Source organism: Bombina bombina, chromosome 12 (assembly GCF_027579735.1).
Source record: "Bombina bombina isolate aBomBom1 chromosome 12, aBomBom1.pri, whole genome shotgun sequence".
Classification (NCBI taxonomy): Eukaryota; Metazoa; Chordata; class Amphibia; order Anura; family Bombinatoridae; genus Bombina; species Bombina bombina.
In genome coordinates this window covers 76,184,431-76,204,267 of record NC_069510.1, presented here as the reverse complement: position 1 = coordinate 76,204,267, position 19,837 = coordinate 76,184,431, and the positions used below count along the sequence as shown (strand labels likewise).

The 19,837-nt window shown below is 42.3% G+C and overlaps 2 protein-coding genes across 2 annotated transcripts in view; one reads left to right on the top strand and one right to left on the bottom strand.

Annotated features, from left to right (window-relative positions):
- Positions 1-19,837, bottom strand: part of LOC128642779 (multidrug and toxin extrusion protein 1-like) — a 585,931-nt gene that overhangs the window by 498,586 nt on the left and 67,508 nt on the right. The window lies entirely within an intron of this gene.
- LOC128643000 (metaxin-3-like) lies at positions 4,354-5,349 on the top strand. The gene has a single exon (XM_053695919.1). The coding sequence runs from the start codon at positions 4,420-4,422 to the stop codon at positions 5,347-5,349; it is 930 nt and encodes a 309-aa protein (XP_053551894.1). The 5' UTR covers positions 4,354-4,419.

Genomic DNA, 19,837 nt, shown 5'->3' with positions numbered 1-19,837 from the left:
TCACCTCTGCACCTTGGCTTTTCCTTTCTCTTCCTAACTTCGGTCGAATGACTGGATTGGGAGGGAAGAGAGGAGCTATATATACAGCTCTGCTGTGGTGCTCTTTGCCTCCTCCTGCTGACCAGGAGGCATAATCCCATAAGTAAGGATCGTAAAAGAAATAAATTTATCAGGTAAGCATAAATTTCCTTTTTTCAATTAGTTTCAGTTTTAGAAACTATGGGAGTGATTGCTCTAGTTCCTTTGCAGCAACAGGGGATGGCATTTTATTCAAAAATCTTTATTGTTCCAAAGAAGGAGGGGACTCTCATACCAGTTCTGGATCTAAAAGCTCTGAACAAGTTTGTCAGCATTCCCACTTTCAAAATGGAAACTATTCAGTTTATGTTCACAATAGATTTAGGATGCTTAGGCTTATCTTCATTTTCCAAGTCACAATTATCATTACCAATTTCTGAGGTTTGCCTTTCTAGACAAGCTTTTTTTTAGTTTGTTGCTCTACCATTTGGTCTGGCTACAGCTCCCAAGATGGTTCTAGGTGTGCTGCTGTTTGTGGTCAGAACTCAGGGTATTGCAGTGTTTCCTTACCTGGACAATATCTTGGCTTAAGTTCCATCTTTTCATTTAGCAGAATGTCACGCCAACAGACTGTTGTTGTTTCTTCAACAGCATTATGGGAAGATCAATTTTCCAAAAAGTTCTTTGTTACCTCTAACAAGTTTGACTTTTCTGGGGTTTTAAACACATTCCGTCTCCATGAGTCTTCCTCTCGCAGATCAGAGAATGCTAAAATTGGTGTCAGCCTGTCTGAGCCTTCAGTCTTTCTCTTTTCCTTTGGTTGCTGGGTCTTATTATTGTAGCTTCGGATGCAATTCCATTTGCTCGATTTCACATGAGACCTCTTCAGCTTTGTATGTTTCGTCAGTGGTGCAGGGATCATACTCATTTGTCTCAAAAGATTTTTATGGATCACAGAACAAGTCAGTCCCTGAATTGGTGGTTGGATCATCAGTTTAGTATTCAGGGGGCTTCTTTTGCTTGTCCTACCTACAGATGGAAATCTTTCAGGTTGGGGAGCTGTTTGGAGGTCTCTGAGAGCACAAGGGGTTTCAGGTCTCTTCAGACTTAGTGACCTATTTATCAAATGTCTGTCCGACATGATCCGATCAGCGGATCATGTCCGACAGACATCGCTGAATGCGGACAGCATACACTCTCTGTATTCAGCATTGCACCAGCAGTTCTGGTGAACTGCTGGCACAATGCCGCCCCCTGCAGATTCACGGACAATCGGCCGCTAGCAGGGGGTGTCAATCAACCCGATCGTATCTGATCGTGTTGATTGCTGTCTGCGGCAAACACGGGGCATCAAGCTCCATACCGAGCTTGATAAATAGGCCCCCTAGGGGTAGATTTGCGAAGGTTCGAGCCGACATGATTCACTGTAGCATATGCTGTCGGCATTTAACATTGCACAAGCATTACGACCGCTGCTTCTTAACTTCAGTTTCAGATGAACCTGAAATGATGGGGTGTCGATGCAGCATCTGCTGCTTAATAAATCGACCCCTTGGCCTCTTTTGAAAAGGGAATCTCATCTTCACTTTCAATCAGACAATGTCATAGCAATGGCGTATATTAATCATCAGGGTGAACCCACAGTTCCCTAGCCATGAGGGAAGTGTCTTGAATTCTCTCATGGGCAGAAACCAATTCTTGTTTGGTTTCTGCAGTTCATTTTCCTGGAGTGAACAACTGGGAAGCAAATTTTTTTCAGTTGCCATGCTTTGCATCCAGGGGAATTGTCTCTTCATCAGGATGGTTTCAATTAGATTGTTGATCTTTGGGGTCTCCCAGAGATAAATCTGATGTCTTCCTGTTTAAACAACAAACTTCACAGGTATTTAGCTAGGTCTAGGGACCCTAAGGTGGAGTATGTGGCTTGTTTTCATTTCAGCTTACTTATCTGATTTATCTTCTTGTAATTCTTCCCAGAGTGATTTCCAAGATAAGACTAGAGAACTCGTCAGTAATTATTGGCCTTGCAGGATTTGGTATGCAGATCTGGTTCAGATCTACAATTGCTCTCATTGGCCTTTGATCCAGACTTCTAAACCTGTGACAATGAATATTTATCATAAGATCTGGAAGGCTTTTATTTCTTGGTGTATTGATCATGGCTTTTGCTGGCATTTTGTTTAGGATTCCTAGAATGTTGCAGTTTTACAGGATGTTTTGGATAAGGGCCTATCTGCCAGTTCTTTGAAAGGGTAGATTTCTGTTCTTTCAGTTTTGTTTCATAGGAAGATTGATAATCTTCCTGACATTCATGGTTTTGTTCAGGCTTTGGCAAAAATTCAGCTGGTGATCAAGCCAATTTCTCATCCCTGGAATCTTAACTTGCTGTTATTGGTTTTGCGGGCTCCTCCTTTTGAGCCTATGCATAAGGTGGATTGTAAGCTTCTTTCTTGGAAGGTTTTGTGTCTGTTTGCTATCTCTTCTGATAGAAGAGTTTCTGAATTGTCTGCTCTTTCTTGTGATCCTCATCTTCTCTTTCATCAGGATAAGGCAGTCTTAAGGATTACATTTCATTTTTTGCATAAGTTTTGTTGTCAGAGACTATCAGTCTGGACATTGTTGTCCCTTCTTTGACCTTCTTTGTGTACTAATCCCAAGAATGCTTCAGAGAGATCTTTGCATAATTTGGATGTTGTTAGAGCATTGAAATATTATATTTATGCTGCTAAAGATTTCAGGCAATCTTCTATTTTTTGTTAACTTTTCTGGTTCTAGGAAAGGACAGAACATTTCTGCTGTTTCTTTGGCTCCTTGGTTGAATTATTTGATTTATAAGGCTTACTTGGAGTCAGGTCAGCCTCCACCTAAACGGATTACTGTTCATTCTTCATGGGCTTTCAAATTTACAAGGCAGCTATTTGGTCTTCTTTGCATACTTTTACTAAACTCTACCATTTTGATGTTTTTTTGCTTCTTCTGAGGCAGCCTTTGGTAGGAAAGTCTTTTCAGGCAGTTGTTTCAGTTTGGTTTATTTCTGTCTGTTGGTTACTTTTAATTGCATTTGAAAAATGCTCTTTTTGTGCTCTTTTGGGGTTGTGAAATTAGTTTCTCAGTGAAAAAAATGTTTCTTTATTCCCACCCTATGGGGCCTATCTATCAAGCTGTCATCCGCAAATAAGCCAGAATTCCATGGCACAATTGTTGCGTGCTTGATCCAACCTAGTTATCAAAGCCTACAGACCGGCAAATGTTGAAATTTGTGACGTAACATACGATCCGCCGGTCTCAATCCGGTGCAGACTGATGCTTACATCAGTACAGATGTTTTGAATACACATTCGGCTCTATTTGACACCTTTTGCCAGATATCAAACTTTTAACAGGTATACTCGCGGCTATTCCGGGCCAGCGTACCAGCTTTTCAATCCACCACCCTGGAGGCCGCTGATGCCATAGAAATCAATGGGAGTCTTAAAGCAGCGAAAGTTTATGTTTGATGCTGCCAGATATCCCATTGATTTATATGGTTGAGAACAAGTTACGTTTACACCTAACACCTTAACATAAACCCTGAGTCTAAACACCCCTAATCTGCCGCCCTTGACATCGCCGACACAAATAAAATGTATTAACCTCTATCATGCCGCTCCCCGCCACTGCCGCCACTAAATAAAGTTATTAACCCCTAAACCTCTGGCCTCACACATCACCACAACTAACTAAACCTATTAACCCCTAAACCGTCAGCCCACCACATCGCAAAAAATAAATCAAGTTATTAACCCCTAAACCTAACAACCCCTATCTTTAAATTAAAATTACAGCATCCCTATCTTAACAACCCCCTAACTTTAAATTAAAATTACAACATCCCTAACATGAACCCCGAGTCTAAACACCCTAATCTTACACTTATTAACCCCTAATCTGCTGCCCCTCGACATCGCCGACACCTGCATTTTACGTATTAACCCCTGATCTGCCGCTCCGGACATAGCCACCACCTACATTATACTTATGAACCCCTAATTTGCTGCCCCCAACATCGCGGACACCTACATTATTTTTATTAACCCCTAATCTGCCACCCCTGACATCATCGCCACCTACCTACACTTATTAACCCCTAATCTACTGCCCCCAAAGTCGCCGCCACTATTTTAAATTTATTAACCCCTAAACCTAAGTCTAACCCTAACACCCCCTAACTTAAATATAATTTAAATTTATTTTAACTAGGTAGAATAGTTATTAAATTAAATGACTGGTTCCTACTCCTCTAGGAGAAGGGCTGGGGAACCAAGTCCCCTCCCCTCGAGGTGGACCTGTGTCTCCACTCTCCAGCAGGAAATTCCAGGCTGGTGCAAGGTGACAGCAGCCGGTTAGTTGTGTAACCTGATAATGATGGAACTGAGATGCTGGGGAGGTGACTGGGGGTTACCCTCTGTGCATCCTGAATCCCTTGTTGTTCTGGCATATGCAAGATTTGCTGGTGCTCCGCTGAAAGTGAATCCTGTTGATTACACATGGGCAAGTTCAAAAGGTATTGTGCCAATCTTAATATCAGAACTGAATGTTATTACACACCCAGCCAAGATTCTGACTTTTTTTAGGAAACAGAAATATAATGCAGATTATGTGCTATCTGCAAAGGAGGGATCTGATACCCTGGCATATATTGCACTACTTGAGGAGAAGCTGCTTCCTGCCTTGCTACATACATTTTGGGTTGAAACAGAAAATTATTCTATTGTGACAAGACCATGGTATGCCTCACGGACTCCATTCCCACTAAATTATTACCTTCCTGGAAAGCTATCTCAAGAAGCAGTGAACAGAATTCTGGTCACAAAGGGGCAGCCACCTTTATGCAGTTTAAATGAAGTGGAAGCTCAGATTTACAGAGATGCCAAGGAATGTCTGAATCTTCTCTCTAACCAGTTGGGGACATCACAGTTTTTCTTTGGGAATCTGCCTACATCCCTGGATGCTTATGTGTTTGGTTTCGTAGCCCCTCTATATAAAGTTCATCTTCCCAAAGTCCACTTGAAAGAACACCTGAAGCAGCTCTCTAACCTTTGCCAGTTTTGTGACAACATCATTGGCAGCTATTTTATGCAGAACAATGCAGATATTTCTATTGTTGTCCAAGAAGCAATAGATGCAAATCTTCAGAAGCTCACACAGCTTGTTAATAAAGAATCCAACCTAATTGAAAAGATGGATGACAATCTCTGGAGAAGTCCTCAAAATCGCCCTAAAAAACGAACAACCTTAAAGCCTTCGGCAACTACCGAATATGGAAATTCCTCACATAATTTGACCACTTAAACATTGTTAGCTTACACTTTGCTTCTAAGTGTCTCTGGCCTAACTTAATTTACTAGTTGTGCACACTGCAATGATACATTTGGACGTATGCATTGATATTGTGTGTAATACACAGAAAACCAATTGTTTGGTATGAGTTTTTATTTGGTTACTGTTCTTAACCAAAAGTCTTCAGGGATTTGGAAGGTATTGACATTCATGGATATATATATATATATATATATATATATATATATATATATATATATATATATATATATATATATATATATACAGGGAGTGCAGAATTATTAGGCAAGTTGTATTTTTGAGGATTAATTTTATTATTGAACAACAACCATGTTCTCAATGAACCCAAAAAACTCATTAATATCAAAGCTGAATATTTTTGGAAGTAGTCTTTAGTTTGTTTTTAGTTTTAGCTATTTTAGGGGGATATCTGTGTGTGCAGGTGACTATTACTGTGCATAATTATTAGGCAACTTAACAAAAAACAAATATATACCCATTTCAATTATTTATTTTTACCAGTGAAACCAATATAACATCTCAACATTCACAAATATACATTTCTGACATTCAAAAACAAAACAAAAACAAATCAGTGACCAATATAGCCACCTTTCTTTGCAAGGACACTCAAAAGCCTGCCATCCATGGATTCTGTCAGTGTTTTGATCTGTTCACCATCAACATTGCGTGCAGCAGCAACCACAGCCTCCCAGACACTGTTCAGAGAGGTGTACTGTTTTCCCTCCTTGTAAATCTCACATTTGATGATGGACCACAGGTTCTCAATGGGGTTCAGATCAGGTGAACAAGGAGGCCATGTCATTAGATTTTCTTCTTTTATACCCTTTCTTGCCAGCCACGCTGTGGAGTACTTGGACGCGTGTGATGGAGCATTGTCCTGCATGAAAATCATGTTTTTCTTGAAGGATGCAGACTTCTTCCTGTACCACTGCTTGAAGAAGGTGTCTTCCAGAAACTGGCAGTAGGACTGGGAGTTGAGCTTGACTCCATCCTCAACCCGAAAAGGCCCCACAAGCTCATCTTTGATGATACCAGCCCAAACCAGTACTCCACCTCCACCTTGCTGGCGTCTGAGTCGGACTGGAGCTCTCTGCCCTTTACCAATCCAGCCACAGGCCCATCCATCTGGCCCATCAAGACTCTCATTTCATCAGTCCATAAAACCTTAGAAAAATCAGTCTTGAGGTAGTTCTTGGCCCAGTCTTGAGGTTTCAGCTTGTGTGTCTTGTTCAGTGGTGATTGTCTTTCAGCCTTTCTTACCTTGGCCATGTCTCTGAGTATTGCACACCTTGTGCTTTTGGGCACTCCAGTGATGTTGCAGCTCTGAAATATGGCCAAACTGGTGGCAAGTGGCATCTTGGCAGCTGCACGCTTGACTTTTCTCAGTTCATGGGCAGTTATTTTGCGCCTTGGTTTTTCCACACGCTTCTTGCGACCCTGTTGACTATTTTGAATGAAACGCTTGATTGTTCGATGATCACGCTTCAGAAGCTTTGCAATTTTAAGAGTGCTGCATCCCTCTGCAAGATATCTCACTATTTTTGACTTTTCTGAGCCTGTCAAGTCCTTCTTTTGACCCATTTTGCCAAAGGAAAGGAAGTTGCCTAATAATTATGCACACCTGATATAGGGTGTTGATGTCATTAGACCACACCCCTTCTTATTACAGAGATGCACATCACCTAATATGCTTAATTGGTAGTAGGCTTTCGAGCCTATACAGCTTGGAGTAAGACAACATGCATAAAGAGGATGATGTGGTCAAAATACTAATTTGCTTAATAATTCTGCACTCCCTGTATATATATATATATATATATATATATATATATATATATGTGTGTATGTAGTTTCCTTTTTTTAATATTTTCTGCTTTATAATAGGTAAATCATTTTTGTTTCCACATTTTTAAATAATGGGTAAATGGGAAATCTTAGCACTGATATTGTATCTCTTACAAAATGCACACACTTGTTGTTAAACAGAATTACTAATGTACTGTATTGGAGTTAAATTAGTTTATTCTGATTAAAATCACTCTTTTAGTTTTGCTTTTTAATCTACTTTCAAGTGATGGTAAACTTTCTTATTTATAAACAGATCCAGAATGTTAGCAATATAGTAGATACAGTTTTATTCATCAGTTGTAACAAAGTTGTGCTTTAACTTTTCAATGTAGAGCTGAAATTTAAATACCTCGCACTCTGGCCGGATTTGTTTATACAAAGGGGAAAGTTTACCATCAGTTTCGGTCTTGTAGGGATGTGCTCAATGCGAAAGTCATACAGGGCACTAACACAAGCATGCAGACACAGACTGTGGAGTCCTTTGTTTGTGATGCTTTAATCCACTGCTATACTATCAGCATTAAACCAGAGGCAACTATCCACATTCCCAGTATTACAGAAACCAAAGCTTTATTAACATTTCTAAAAAATAACAGAAACCACTCTCTAAAACACGTTCTCTCTCTGGCACTCACACTTATATCTTTATATAAATAAACCATTCTTGTGATATTAATCTTTAATACTGTGTGTTAGCTCTTCTTCCACTATTTGCAGCTATTATCAGTTTCTTTGGTGTTCTATTTTAATATTAGTTCATTAATATGTGCATCACCTTGGTAAGCATGACAGTGAATGTATATATCCCTTCCTGCATATGACCCTTCTAAGTACAGTTTCAAGAAGCTACTAAGAAAACTGTAAAGACTTTTTCCCTCCAATTTATAGGCAGATGAGGGCCAGAAAACTTTATTTCTAAGCGTATTACTTGGCTTAATTTCAGCTTTTAGAAGCCAGCGTTAAATGTATATATTGTGGTTTTCCTTGCATACTTTTTCACTATATCGACCAGTTGAATGTGTTTGCACTAAAGCATGAAACAGTTGGTGGGAAAGTCTTTTAGACCATTCTTCTGTTACCTACACAGATATTTTCTACCAGTACATTTTGTTTTTCACACTGAAAGAGGAAACATTAAGACTGTTCAAGCTTGGCACACATTTTTGATTTGTGCTTAAAGGGACATGAAACCCAAAACTTTTCTTTCATGATTCAGATCATCAATTTTAAAAAACTTTCCAATTTTCTTCTATTATCTAATTTGCTTCAATCTTTTGGTATTGTTTGTTGAAGGAGCAGCAATGCACTACTGGTAGCTAGCTGAAAGCCAATGACACGAGGCATACTGTATATGTGCAGACACCAATCAGCAGATTCTGAGCATACATAGGGACATGGGTTTCATGTCCTTTTAAGGGTTGTGGTCAAGCTCCTTTCTCCACTCTCTCCAAATAGGTATGAACTGACTCAAGCAGGAAGGGATATAGGTGTGATAGGGATAGAGTTTCCCAACCCTTCAGAGGCATTTTTATCTTCTACCGGGGTCATAGGCCATCTATCCACCAGTACTAATATAACTCTACTTTGAGGGTGAAGATATAGATTTAAATGTATATAAATCTGTTGTTTGCCATAAAATAAACATTTGTCTTGTTAAGTGTATCCAGTCCACGGATCATCCATTACTTGTGGGATATTCTCCTTCCCAACAGGAAGTTGCAAGAGGATCACCCACAGCAGAGCTGCAATATAGCTCCTCCCCTAACTATCATATCCAGTCATTCTCTTGCAAGCCTCAACCAAGATGGAGGTCGTAAGAGGAGTGTGGTGTTTTATACTTAGTTTATTCTTCAATCAAAAGTTTGTTATTTTTAAATGGTGCCGGAGTGTACTGTTTATCTCAGGCAGTATTTAGAAGAAGAATCTGCCTGCGTTTTCTATGATCTTAGCAGAAGTAACTAAGATCCATGGCTGTTCTCACATATTCTGAGGAGTGAGGTAACTTCAGAGAGGGAATGGCGTGCACGTTTTCCTGCAATAAGGTATGTGCAGTTAATATTTTTCTAGGGATGGAATTTGCTAGAAAATGCTGCTGATACCGAACTAATGTAAGTAAAGCCTTAAATGCAGTGATAGCAACTGGTATCAGGCTTATTAATAGAGAGACATACTCTGATAAAAATGTAATATAAAACGTTTGCTGGCATGTTTAATAGTTTTTTTATATGTATTTGGTGATAAAAATTATTGGGGCCTAGTTTTTTTTCCACATGGCTGGCTTGAATTTTGCCTAGTAACAGTTTCCTTAGGCTTTCCACTGTTGCAATATGAGTGGGAAGGGCCTATTTTAGTGCTTTTCTGTGCAGCTAAAATTACTGACACAGACATCCAGCTTCTTCCTGCATGATCCAGGACATGTCTGGAGGGCTCAAAAGGCTTCATAGTCGTTTTTGAGGGAGGTAAAAAGCCACAGTAGAGCTGTGGCAGTTGTTGTGACTGTTTGAAAACTAACAAAAATAAAAAAAAGGTTTTTGTCTTTTATTATTCAGTTTTGGGTATTAAGGGGTTAATCATCCATTTGCAAGTGGGTGCAATGCTCTGCTAACTTGTTACATACACTGTAAAAATGTTGTTAGTGTAACTGCCTTTTTTCACTGTTATTTCAAATTTTGACAAAATTTGTGTTTCTTAAAGGTGCAGTAACGTTTTTTATATTGCTTGTAAACTTGTTTAAAGTGTTTTCCAAGCTTTCTAGTCTCATTGCTAGTCTGTTTAAACATGTCTGACACAGAGGAAACTACTTGTTCATTATGTTTGAAAGCCATGGTGGAGCCCCATAGGAGAATGTGTACTAAATGTATTGATTTCACCTTAAACAGTAAAGATCAGTCTTTAACTATAAAAGAAATATCACCAGAAGATTCTGACGAGGGGGAAGTTATGCCGACTAACTCTCCCCACGTGTCAGACCCTTCGCCTCCCGCTCAGGGGATGCACGCTAATATGGCGCCAATTACATCAGGGACGCCCATAGCGATTACCTTGCAGGACATGGCTGCAATCATGAATAATACCCTGTCAGAGGTATTATCCAGGTTGCCTGAATTAAGAGGCAAGCGCGATTGCTCTGGGGTTAGGAGAAATACAGAGCGTTCAGATGATGTAAGGGTCATGTCTGATACTGCGTCACAATATGCAGATCATGAGGACGGAGAGCTTCAGTCTGTGGGTGACATCTCTGATTCGGGGAAACCTGATTCAGAGATTTCTAATTTTAAATTTAAGCTTGAGAACCTCTGTGTGTTGCTTGGGGAGGTATTAGCTGCTCTGAATGACTGTAACACAGTTGCAGTACCATAGAAATTGTGTAGGCTGGATACATACTATGCGGTACCGGTGTGTACTGCTGATTTTCCTATACCTAAAAGGCTTACAGAAATTATTAGCAAGGAGTGGGATAGACCGGGTGTGCCTTTTTCCCCACCTCCTATATTTAGAAAAATGTTTCCAATAGACGCCACTACACAGGACTTATGGCAGACGGTCCCTAAGGTGGAGGGAGCAGTTTCTACTTTAGCAAAGCGTACTACTATCCCGGTTGAGGACAGTTGTGCTTTTTCAGATCCAATGGATAAAAAGTTGGAGGGTTACCTTAAGAAAATGTTTATTCAACAAGGTTTTATTTTAGAGCCCCTTGCATGCATTGCGCCTGTCACGGCCGCGGCAGCATTCTGGTTTGAGGCCCTGGAAGAGGCAATCCATACAGCTCCATTGACTGAAATTATTGACAAGCTTAGAACAGTTAAGCTAGCTAACTCATTTGTTTCTGATGCCATTGTTCATTTGACTAAACTAACGGCTAAGAATTCCGGATTCGCCATCCAAGCCCGTAGGGCGCTATGACTTAAATCCTGGTCAGCATACGTGACTTCGAAGTCTAAATTACTCAACATTCCTTTCAAGGGGCAGACCTTATTTGGGCCTGGTTTGAAGGAAATTATTGCTGACATTACTGGAGGTAAGGGTCACACCCTTCCTCAGGACAGGGCTAAAGCAAAGGCCAAACAGTCTAATTTTTGTGCCTTTCGAAATTTCAAGGCAGGTGCAGCATCAACTTCCTCCGCTTCAAAACAAGAGGGAACTTTTGCTCAATCTAAGCAGGCCTGGAGACCTAACCAGTCCTGGAACAAAGGCAAGCAGGCCAGAAAGCCTGCTGCTGCCTCTAAGACAGCATGAAGGAACGGCCCCCCTATCCGGCGACGGATCTAGTATGGGGCAGACTTTCACTCTTCGCCCAGGCGTGGGCAAGAGATGTTCAGGATCCCTGGGCGTTGGAGATCATATCTCAGGGATATCTTCTGGACTTCAAAGCTTCCCCTCCACAAGGGAGATTTCATTTTTCAAGGCTATCTGCAAATCAGATAAAGAAAGAGGCATTCCTACGCTGTGTGCAAGACCTCCTAGTTATGGGAGTGATCCATCCAGTTCCGCGAATGGAACAAGGACAGGGTTTTTATTCGAATCTGTTTGTGGTTCCCAAAAAAAAAGGGAACCTTCAGACCAATTTTGGATCTAAAGATCTTAAACAAATTCCTCAGAGTTCCATCTTTCAAAATGGAAACTATTCGGACCATCCTACCCATGATCCAAGAAGGTCAGTGCATGACCACAGTGGACTTAAAGGATGCCTACCTTCACATACCGATTCACAAAGATCATCATCGGTTTCTAAGGTTTGCCTTTCTAGACAGGCATTACCAATTTGTAGCTCTTCCCTTCGGGTTGGCTACAGCCCCGAGAATCTTTACAAAGGTTCTGGGCTCACTTCTGGCGGTTCTAAGACCACGAGGCATAGCGGTGGCTCCGTATCTAGATGACATCCTGATACAGGCGTCAAGCTTTCAAATGGCCAAGTCTCATACAGAGATAGTTCTGGCATTTCTGAGGTCGCACGGGTGGAAAGTGAACGAGGAAAAGAGTTCTCTATCCCCACTCACAAGAGTCTCCTTCTTAGGGACTCTTATAGATTCTGTAGAAATGAAAATTTACCTGACGGAGTCCAGGTTATCAAAACTTCTAAATGCTTGCCGTGTTCTTCACTCCATTCCGCGCCCTTCGGTATCTCAGTGTATGGAGGTAATCGGCTTAATGGTAGCGGCAATGAACATAGTGCCATTTGCGCGCCTTCATCTCAGACCGCTGCAATTATGCATGCTGAGTCAGTGGAATGGGGATTACACAGATTTGTCCCCTCTGCTAAATCTGGATCAAGAGACCAGAGATTCTCTTCTCTGTTGGTTGTCTCGGGTACACCTGTCCAAGGGTATGACCTTTCGCAGGCCAGATTGGACAATTGTAACAACAGATGCCAGCCTTCTAGGTTGGGGTGCAGTCTGGAATTCCCTGAAGGCACAGGGATTGTGGACTCAGGAGGAGAAACTCCTTCCAATAAATATTCTGGAGTTAAGAGCGATATTCAATGCTCTTCTGGCTTGGCCTCAGTTAGCAACACTGAGGTTCATCAGATTTCAGTCGGACAACATCACAACTGTGGCTTACATCAACCATCAAGGGGGAACCAGGAGTTCCCTAGCGATGTTAGAAGTTTCAAAAATAATTCGCTGGGCAGAGTAACACTCTTGCCACCTGTCAGCAATCCATATCCCAGGTGTGGAGAACTGGGAGGCGGATTTTCTAAGTCGTCAGACTTTCCATCCGGGGGAGTGGGAACTCCATCCGGAGGTGTTTGCTCAGTTGATTCATCGTTGGGGCAAACCAGAGTTGGATCTCATGGCAACTTGCCAGAACGCCAAGCTTCCTTATTACGGATCCAGGTCCAGGGACCCAGAAGCGACGCTGATAGATGCTCTAGCAGCGCCTTGGTTCTTCAACCTGGCTTATGTGTTTCCACCGTTTCCTCTGCTCCCTCGACTGATTGCCAAAATCAAACAGGAGAGCATTTGTGATTCTGATAGCACCTGCGTGGCCACGCAGGACTTGGTATGCAGACCTAGTGGACATGTCATCCTTTCCACCATGGACTCTGCCTCTAAGACAGGACCTTCTGATACAAGGTCCTTTCAATCATCCAAATCTAATTTCTCTGAGACTGACTGCATGGAAATTAAACGCTTGATTCCTCAGAGTTCCATCCTTCAAAATGGAAACCATTCGGACAATCTTGCCGACAATCCAGCAGGGTCAGTATTTGACTACCGTGGATCTAAAGGATGCATATCTGCATATCCCAATCCACAAAACTCATCATCAGTTCCTGAGGTTCGCTTTTCTGGACAAACATTACCAGTTCGTGGTTCTTCCATTCGGTTTAGCCACCGCTCCCAGAATTTTCACAAAGGTGCTAGGGTCCCTTCTAGCGGTCCTAAGACCGAGGGGCATTGCTGTAGCACCTTATCTAGACGACATCCTAATCCAAGCGTCGTCTCTTTCCAAAGCGAGGGCTCATACAGACATTGTGTTGGCTTTTCTCAGATCTCACGGGTGGAAAGTGAACATAGAAAAAAGTTCACTGTCACCGTCCACAAGGGTTCCTTTTCTGGGAACAATAATAGATTCTGTGGAAATGAAGATCTTTCTCACAGACGTCAGAAAGACAAAGCTTCTAAAAGCTTGTCGAGTTCTTCACTCTATTCCTCAACCCTCTATAGCTCAATGCATGGAAGTAATAGGACTAATGGTCGCAGCAATGGATGTGGTTCCTTTTGCTCGAATTCATCTAAGACCATTACAGCTGTGCATGCTCAATCAGTGGAATGGGGACTATACAGACTTGTCTCCCCAAATTCAAGTAGACCAGGTAACCAGGGACTCACTTCTCTGGTGCTTGACCCAGGATCACCTGTCTCAGGGAATGAGTTTTCGCAGACCGGAGTGGGTCATCGTCACGACCGACGCCAGCCTCTTGGGGTGGGGGGCGGTCTGGGACTCTCTGAAAGCTCAGGGCCTATGGTCGCGGGAAGAGTCGCTTCTCCCGATAAACATTTTGGAACTAAGAGCTATATTCAATGCGCTCCTGGCTTGGCCTCAGCTAGCGGAAGCCAGGTTCATAAGATTTCAGTCGGACAACATAACGACTGTTGCGTACATCAATCATCAGGGGGGAACAAAGAGTTCCCTAGCGATGAAGGAAGTAACCAAGATAATCCAATGGGCAGAGAATCACTCCTGCCATCTATCTGCTATTCACATCCCAGGAGTAGACAACTGGGAGGCGGACTATTTGAGTCGTCAGACTTTCCATCCGGGGGAGTGGGAACTCCATCCGGAGGTCTTTGCTCAGTTAACCCAATTATGGGGCATTCCAGACATGGATCTAATGGCGTCCCGTCAGAACTTCAAGATTCCTTGCTAACGGTCCAGATCCAGGGATCCCAAGGCGACTCTAGTGGATGCATTAGTGGCGCCTTGGTCGTTCAACCTAGCATATGTGTTTCCACCATTTCCTCTCCTCCCCAGGCTCATAGCCAGGATCAAACAGGAGAAGGCCTCAGTGATTCTGATAGCTCCTGCGTGGCCATGCAGGACTTGGTATGCAGACCTGGTGAATATGTAATTGGCTCCACCATGGAAGCTACCTTTGAGACAGGACCTTCTAGTACAAGGTCCATTCGAACATCCCAATCTAGTTTCTCTGCAGCTGACTGCTTGGAAATTGAACGCTTGATTTTATCCAAGCGTGGGTTTTCAAATTCTGTGATTGATACTCTGGTCCAAGCCAGAAAACCTGTGACTAGAAGGATTTACCATAAAATATGGAAAAAATATATCTGTTGGTGTGAATCCAAAGGATTCTCCTGGAGTAAGATTAAAATTCCAAAGATTCTCTCCTTTCTCCAAGAAGGTTTGGATAAAGGATTGTCAGCTAGTTCTCTAAAAGGACAGATTTCTGCGTTATCCGTCTTGTTGCACAAACGACTGGCAGCTTTGCCAGACGTACAAGCTTTTGTTCAGGCTTTGGTTAGAATCAAGCCTGTTTACAGACCCATGACTCCTCCTTGGAGTCTAAATTTAGTTCTTTCAGTTCTTCAAGGGGTTCCGTTTGAACCTTTACATTCCATAGATATTAAGTTACTATCTTGGAAAGTTCTGTTTTTGGTTGCTATTTCTTCTGCTAGAAGAGTTTCTGAATTATCTGCTCTGCAGTGTTCTCCGCCCTATCTGGTGTTCCATGCAGATAAGGTGGTTTTGCGTACTAAGCCTCGTTTTCTTCCAAAGGTTGTTTCCAACGAGAACATCAACCAGGAAATAGTTGTTCCTTCTTTGTGTCCGAATCCAGTTTCAAAGAAGGAACGTTTATTACACAATTTAGATGTTGTTCGTGCTTTAAAGTTCTATTTAGAAGCAACAAAAGATTTTAGACAAACCTCATCCTTGTTTGTCGTTTACTCTGGTAAGAGGAGAGGTCAAAAAGCTACTGCTCCCTCTCTCTCTTTCTGGCTGAAAAGCATTATCCGCTTGGCTTATGAGACTGCCGGACGGCAGCCTCCTGACCGTATCACAGCTCACTCTACTAGGGCTGTGGCTTCCACATGGGCCTATAAGAACGAGGCTTCTGTTGACCAGATATGTAAGGCAGCGACTTGGTCTTCTCTGCACACTTTTGCCAAATTCTACAAATTTGATATTTTTGCTTCTTCGGAGGCTGTTTTGGGGAGAAAGGTTTTGCAAGCCGTGGTGCCTTCTGTTTAGGTAACCTGATTTGCTCCCTCCCTTCATCCGTGTCCTAAAGCTTTGGTATTGGTTCCCACAAGTAATGGATGACGCCGTGGACCGGACACACCAATGTTGGAGAAAACAGAATTTATGCTTACCTGATAAATTACTTTCTCCAACGGTGTGTCCGGTCCACGGCCCGCCTTGGTTATTTCTTCTGTTAAGTGTGATCAGTCCACGGGTCATCATTACTTCTGGGATATTACTCCTCCCCAACAGGAAGTGCAAGAGGATTCACCCAGCAGAGCTGCATATAGCTCCTCCCCTCTACGTCACTCCCAGTCATTCTCTTGCACCCAACGACTAGATAGGATGTGTGAGAGGACTATGGTGATTATACTTAGTTTTATATCTTCAATCAAGAGTTTGTTATTTTAAAATAGCACCGGAGTGTGTTATTATCTCTCTGGCAGAGTTTGAAGAAGAATCTACCAGAGTTTTTGTTATGATTTTAGCCGGAGTAGTTAAGATCATATTGCTGTTTCTCGGCCATCTGAGGAGAGGTAAACTTCAGATCAGGGGACAGCGGGCAGATGAATCTGCATAGAGGTATGTAGCAGTTTTTATTTTCTGACAATGGAATTGATGAGAAAATCCTGCCATACCGATATAATGTCATGTATGTATACTTTACACTTCAGTATTCTGGGGAATGGTACTTCACTAGAATTACACTGTAAGAAATACATAAAGCTGTTTAATAACTAGAGATTATGTTTAACGTTTTTGCTGGAATGTAAAATCGTTTTCATTTACTGAGGCACTGAGTGAATAAATGTTTGGGCACTATTTTTCCACTTGGCAGTTGCTTAATCTGTTTTCTGACAGTTTCTGTTCTCCCTCACTGCTGTGTGTGAGGGGGAGGGGCCGTTTTTTTGCCGCTTTTACTACGCATCAAATATTTCAGTCAGCAACTCATTGTATTCCCTGCATGATCCGGTTCATCTCTACAGAGCTCAGGGGTCTTCAAAACTTATTTTGAGGGAGGTAATTTCTCTCAGCAGAGCTGTGAGAATTGTAGTTTGACTGAGATAAAAAACGTTTATTCTGTAATTTGTTTCCTGCTTTCAGAATTTGTTATCTTTGCTAATGGGATTAAACCTTTGCTAAAGTTGTGTTGTTTACAAGGATTGAGGCTATAACTGTTTCAATTTATTAATTTTCAACTGTCATAGATCTTCTGTGCTTCTTAAAGGCACAGTACGTTTTAATATTATTCTAATTGAATTGTATTTCCAAGTTGCAAGTTTATTTGCTAGTGTGTTAAACATGTCTGATTCAGAGGATGATACCTGTGTCATTTGTTGCAATGCCAAAGTGGAGCCCAATAGAAATTTATGTACTAACTGTATTGATGCTACTTTAAATAAAAGTCAATCTGTACAAATTGAACAAATTTCACCAAACAACGAGGGGAGAGTTATGCCGACTAACTCGCCTCACGTGTCAGTACCTACATCTCCCGCTCAGAGGGAGGTGCGTGATATTGTAGCGCCGAGTACATCTGGGCGGCCATTACAAATCACATTACAGGATATGGCTACTGTTATGACTGAGGTTTTGGCTAAATTACCAGAACTAAGAGGTAAGCGTGATCACTCTGGGGTGAGAACAGAGTGCGCTGATAATATTAGGGCCATGTCAGACACTGCGTCACAGGTGGCAGAACATGAGGACGGAGAACTTCATTCTGTGGGTGACGGTTCTGATCCAAACAGACTGGATTCAGATATTTCAAATTTTAAATTTAAACTGGAAAACCTCTGTGTATTACTAGGGGAGGTGTTAGCGGCTCTGAATGATTGTAACACAGTTGCAATACCAGAGAAAATGTGTAGGTTGGATAAATATTTTGCGGTACCGACGAGTACTGAGGTTTTTCCTATACCTAAGAGACTTACTGAAATTGTTACTAAGGAGTGGGATAGACCCGGTGTGCCGTTCTCACCCCCTCCGATATTTAGAAAAATGTTTCCAATAGACGCCACCACAAGGGACTTATGGCAAACGGTCCCTAAGGTGGAGGGAGCAGTTTCTACCTTAGCTAAGCGTACCACTATCCCGGTGGAGGATAGCTGTGCTTTTTCAGATCCAATGGATAAAAAGTTAGAGGGTTACCTTAAGAAAATGTTTGTTCAACAAGGTTTTATATTGCAACCCCTTGCATGCATTGCGCCGATCACGGCTGCAGCGGCATTCTGGATTGAGTCTCTGGAAGAGAACATTGGTTCAGCTACTCTGGACGACATTACGGACAGGCTTAGAGTCCTTAAACTAGCTAATTCATTCATTTCGGAGGCCGTAGTACATCTTACTAAACTTACGGCGAAGAATTCAGGATTCGCCATTCAGGCACGCAGGGCGCTGTGGCTAAAATCCTGGTCAGCTGATGTTACTTCTAAGTCTAAATTGCTTAATATACCTTTCAAAGGGCAGACCTTATTCGGGCCCGGGTTGAAAGAGATTATCGCTGACATTACAGGAGGTAAAGGCCATGCCCTGCCTCAGGACAAAGCCAAAGCCAAGACTAGACAGTCTAATTTTCGTTCCTTTCGTAATTTCAAAGCTGGAGCAGCATCAACTTCCTCTGCACCAAAACAGGAAGGAGCTGTTGCTCGCTACAGACAAGGCTGGAAACCTAACCAGTCCTGGAACAAGGGCAAGCAGACTAGGAAACCTGCTGCTGCCCCTAAAACAGCATGAATTGAGGGCCCCCGATCCGGGATCGGATCTAGTGGGGGGCAGACTTTCTCTCTTCGCCCAGGCTTGGGCAAGAGATGTTCAGGATCCCTGGGCGCTAGAGATAATATCTCAGGGATACCTTCTGGACTTCAAATACTCTCCTCCAAGAGAGAGATTTCATCTGTCAAGATTGTCAACAATCCAGACAAAGAAAGAGGCGTTTCTACGCTGCGTACAAGAGCTCTTGTTAATGGGAGTAATCCATCCAGTTCCACGATCGGAACAGGGACAGGGGTTTTACTCAAATCTGTTTGTGGTTCCCAAAAAAGAGGGAACTTTCAGACCAATCCTGGACTTAAAGATCCTAAACAAATTCCTAAGAGTTCCATCGTTCAAGATGGAGACTATTCGGACAATTTTACCTATGATCCAAGAGGGTCAGTACATGACCACTGTAGATTTAAAAGATGCTTACCTTCACATACCGATTCACAAAGATCATTATCGGTACCTAAGGTTTGCCTTCCTAGACAGGCATTACCAGTTTGTGGCTCTTCCATTCGGATTGGCTACAGCTCCAAGAATCTTCACAAAGGTTCTGGGTGCTCTTCTGGCGGTACTAAGACCGCGGGGAATCTCGGTAGCTCCATACCTAGACGACATTCTGATACAAGCTTCAAGATTTCAAACTGCCAAGTCTCATACAGAGTTAGTGCTGGCATTTCTAAGGTCACATGGATGGAAGGTGAACGAAAAGAAAAGTTCACTCGTTCCACTCACAAGAGTTCCCTTCCTGGGGACTCTTATAGATTCTGTAGAAATGAAGATTTACCTGACAGAGGACAGGCTAACAAGACTTCAAAGTGCTTGCCGCACCCTTCATTCCATTCAACACCCGTCAGTGGCTCAATGCATGGAGGTAATCGGCTTAATGGTAGCGGCAATGGACATAGTACCCTTTGCACGCTTACACCTCAGACCACTGCAACTGTGCATGCTAAGTCAGTAGAATGGGGATTACTCAGACTTATCCCCTTCTCTGAATCTGGATCAAGAGACCAGAAATTCTCTTCTATGGTGGCTTTCTCGGCCACATCTGTCCAGGGGGATGCCATTCAGCAGACCAGACTGGACAATTGTAACAACAGACGCCAGCCTTCTAGGTTGGGGTGCCGTCTGGAATTCTCTGAAG

Excerpts from the sequence above, each read along its gene's own strand:
- LOC128643000 (XM_053695919.1), top strand. The coding sequence starts at position 4,420 with ATGATGGAACTGAGATGCTGGGGAGGTGACTGGGGGTTACCCTCTGTG.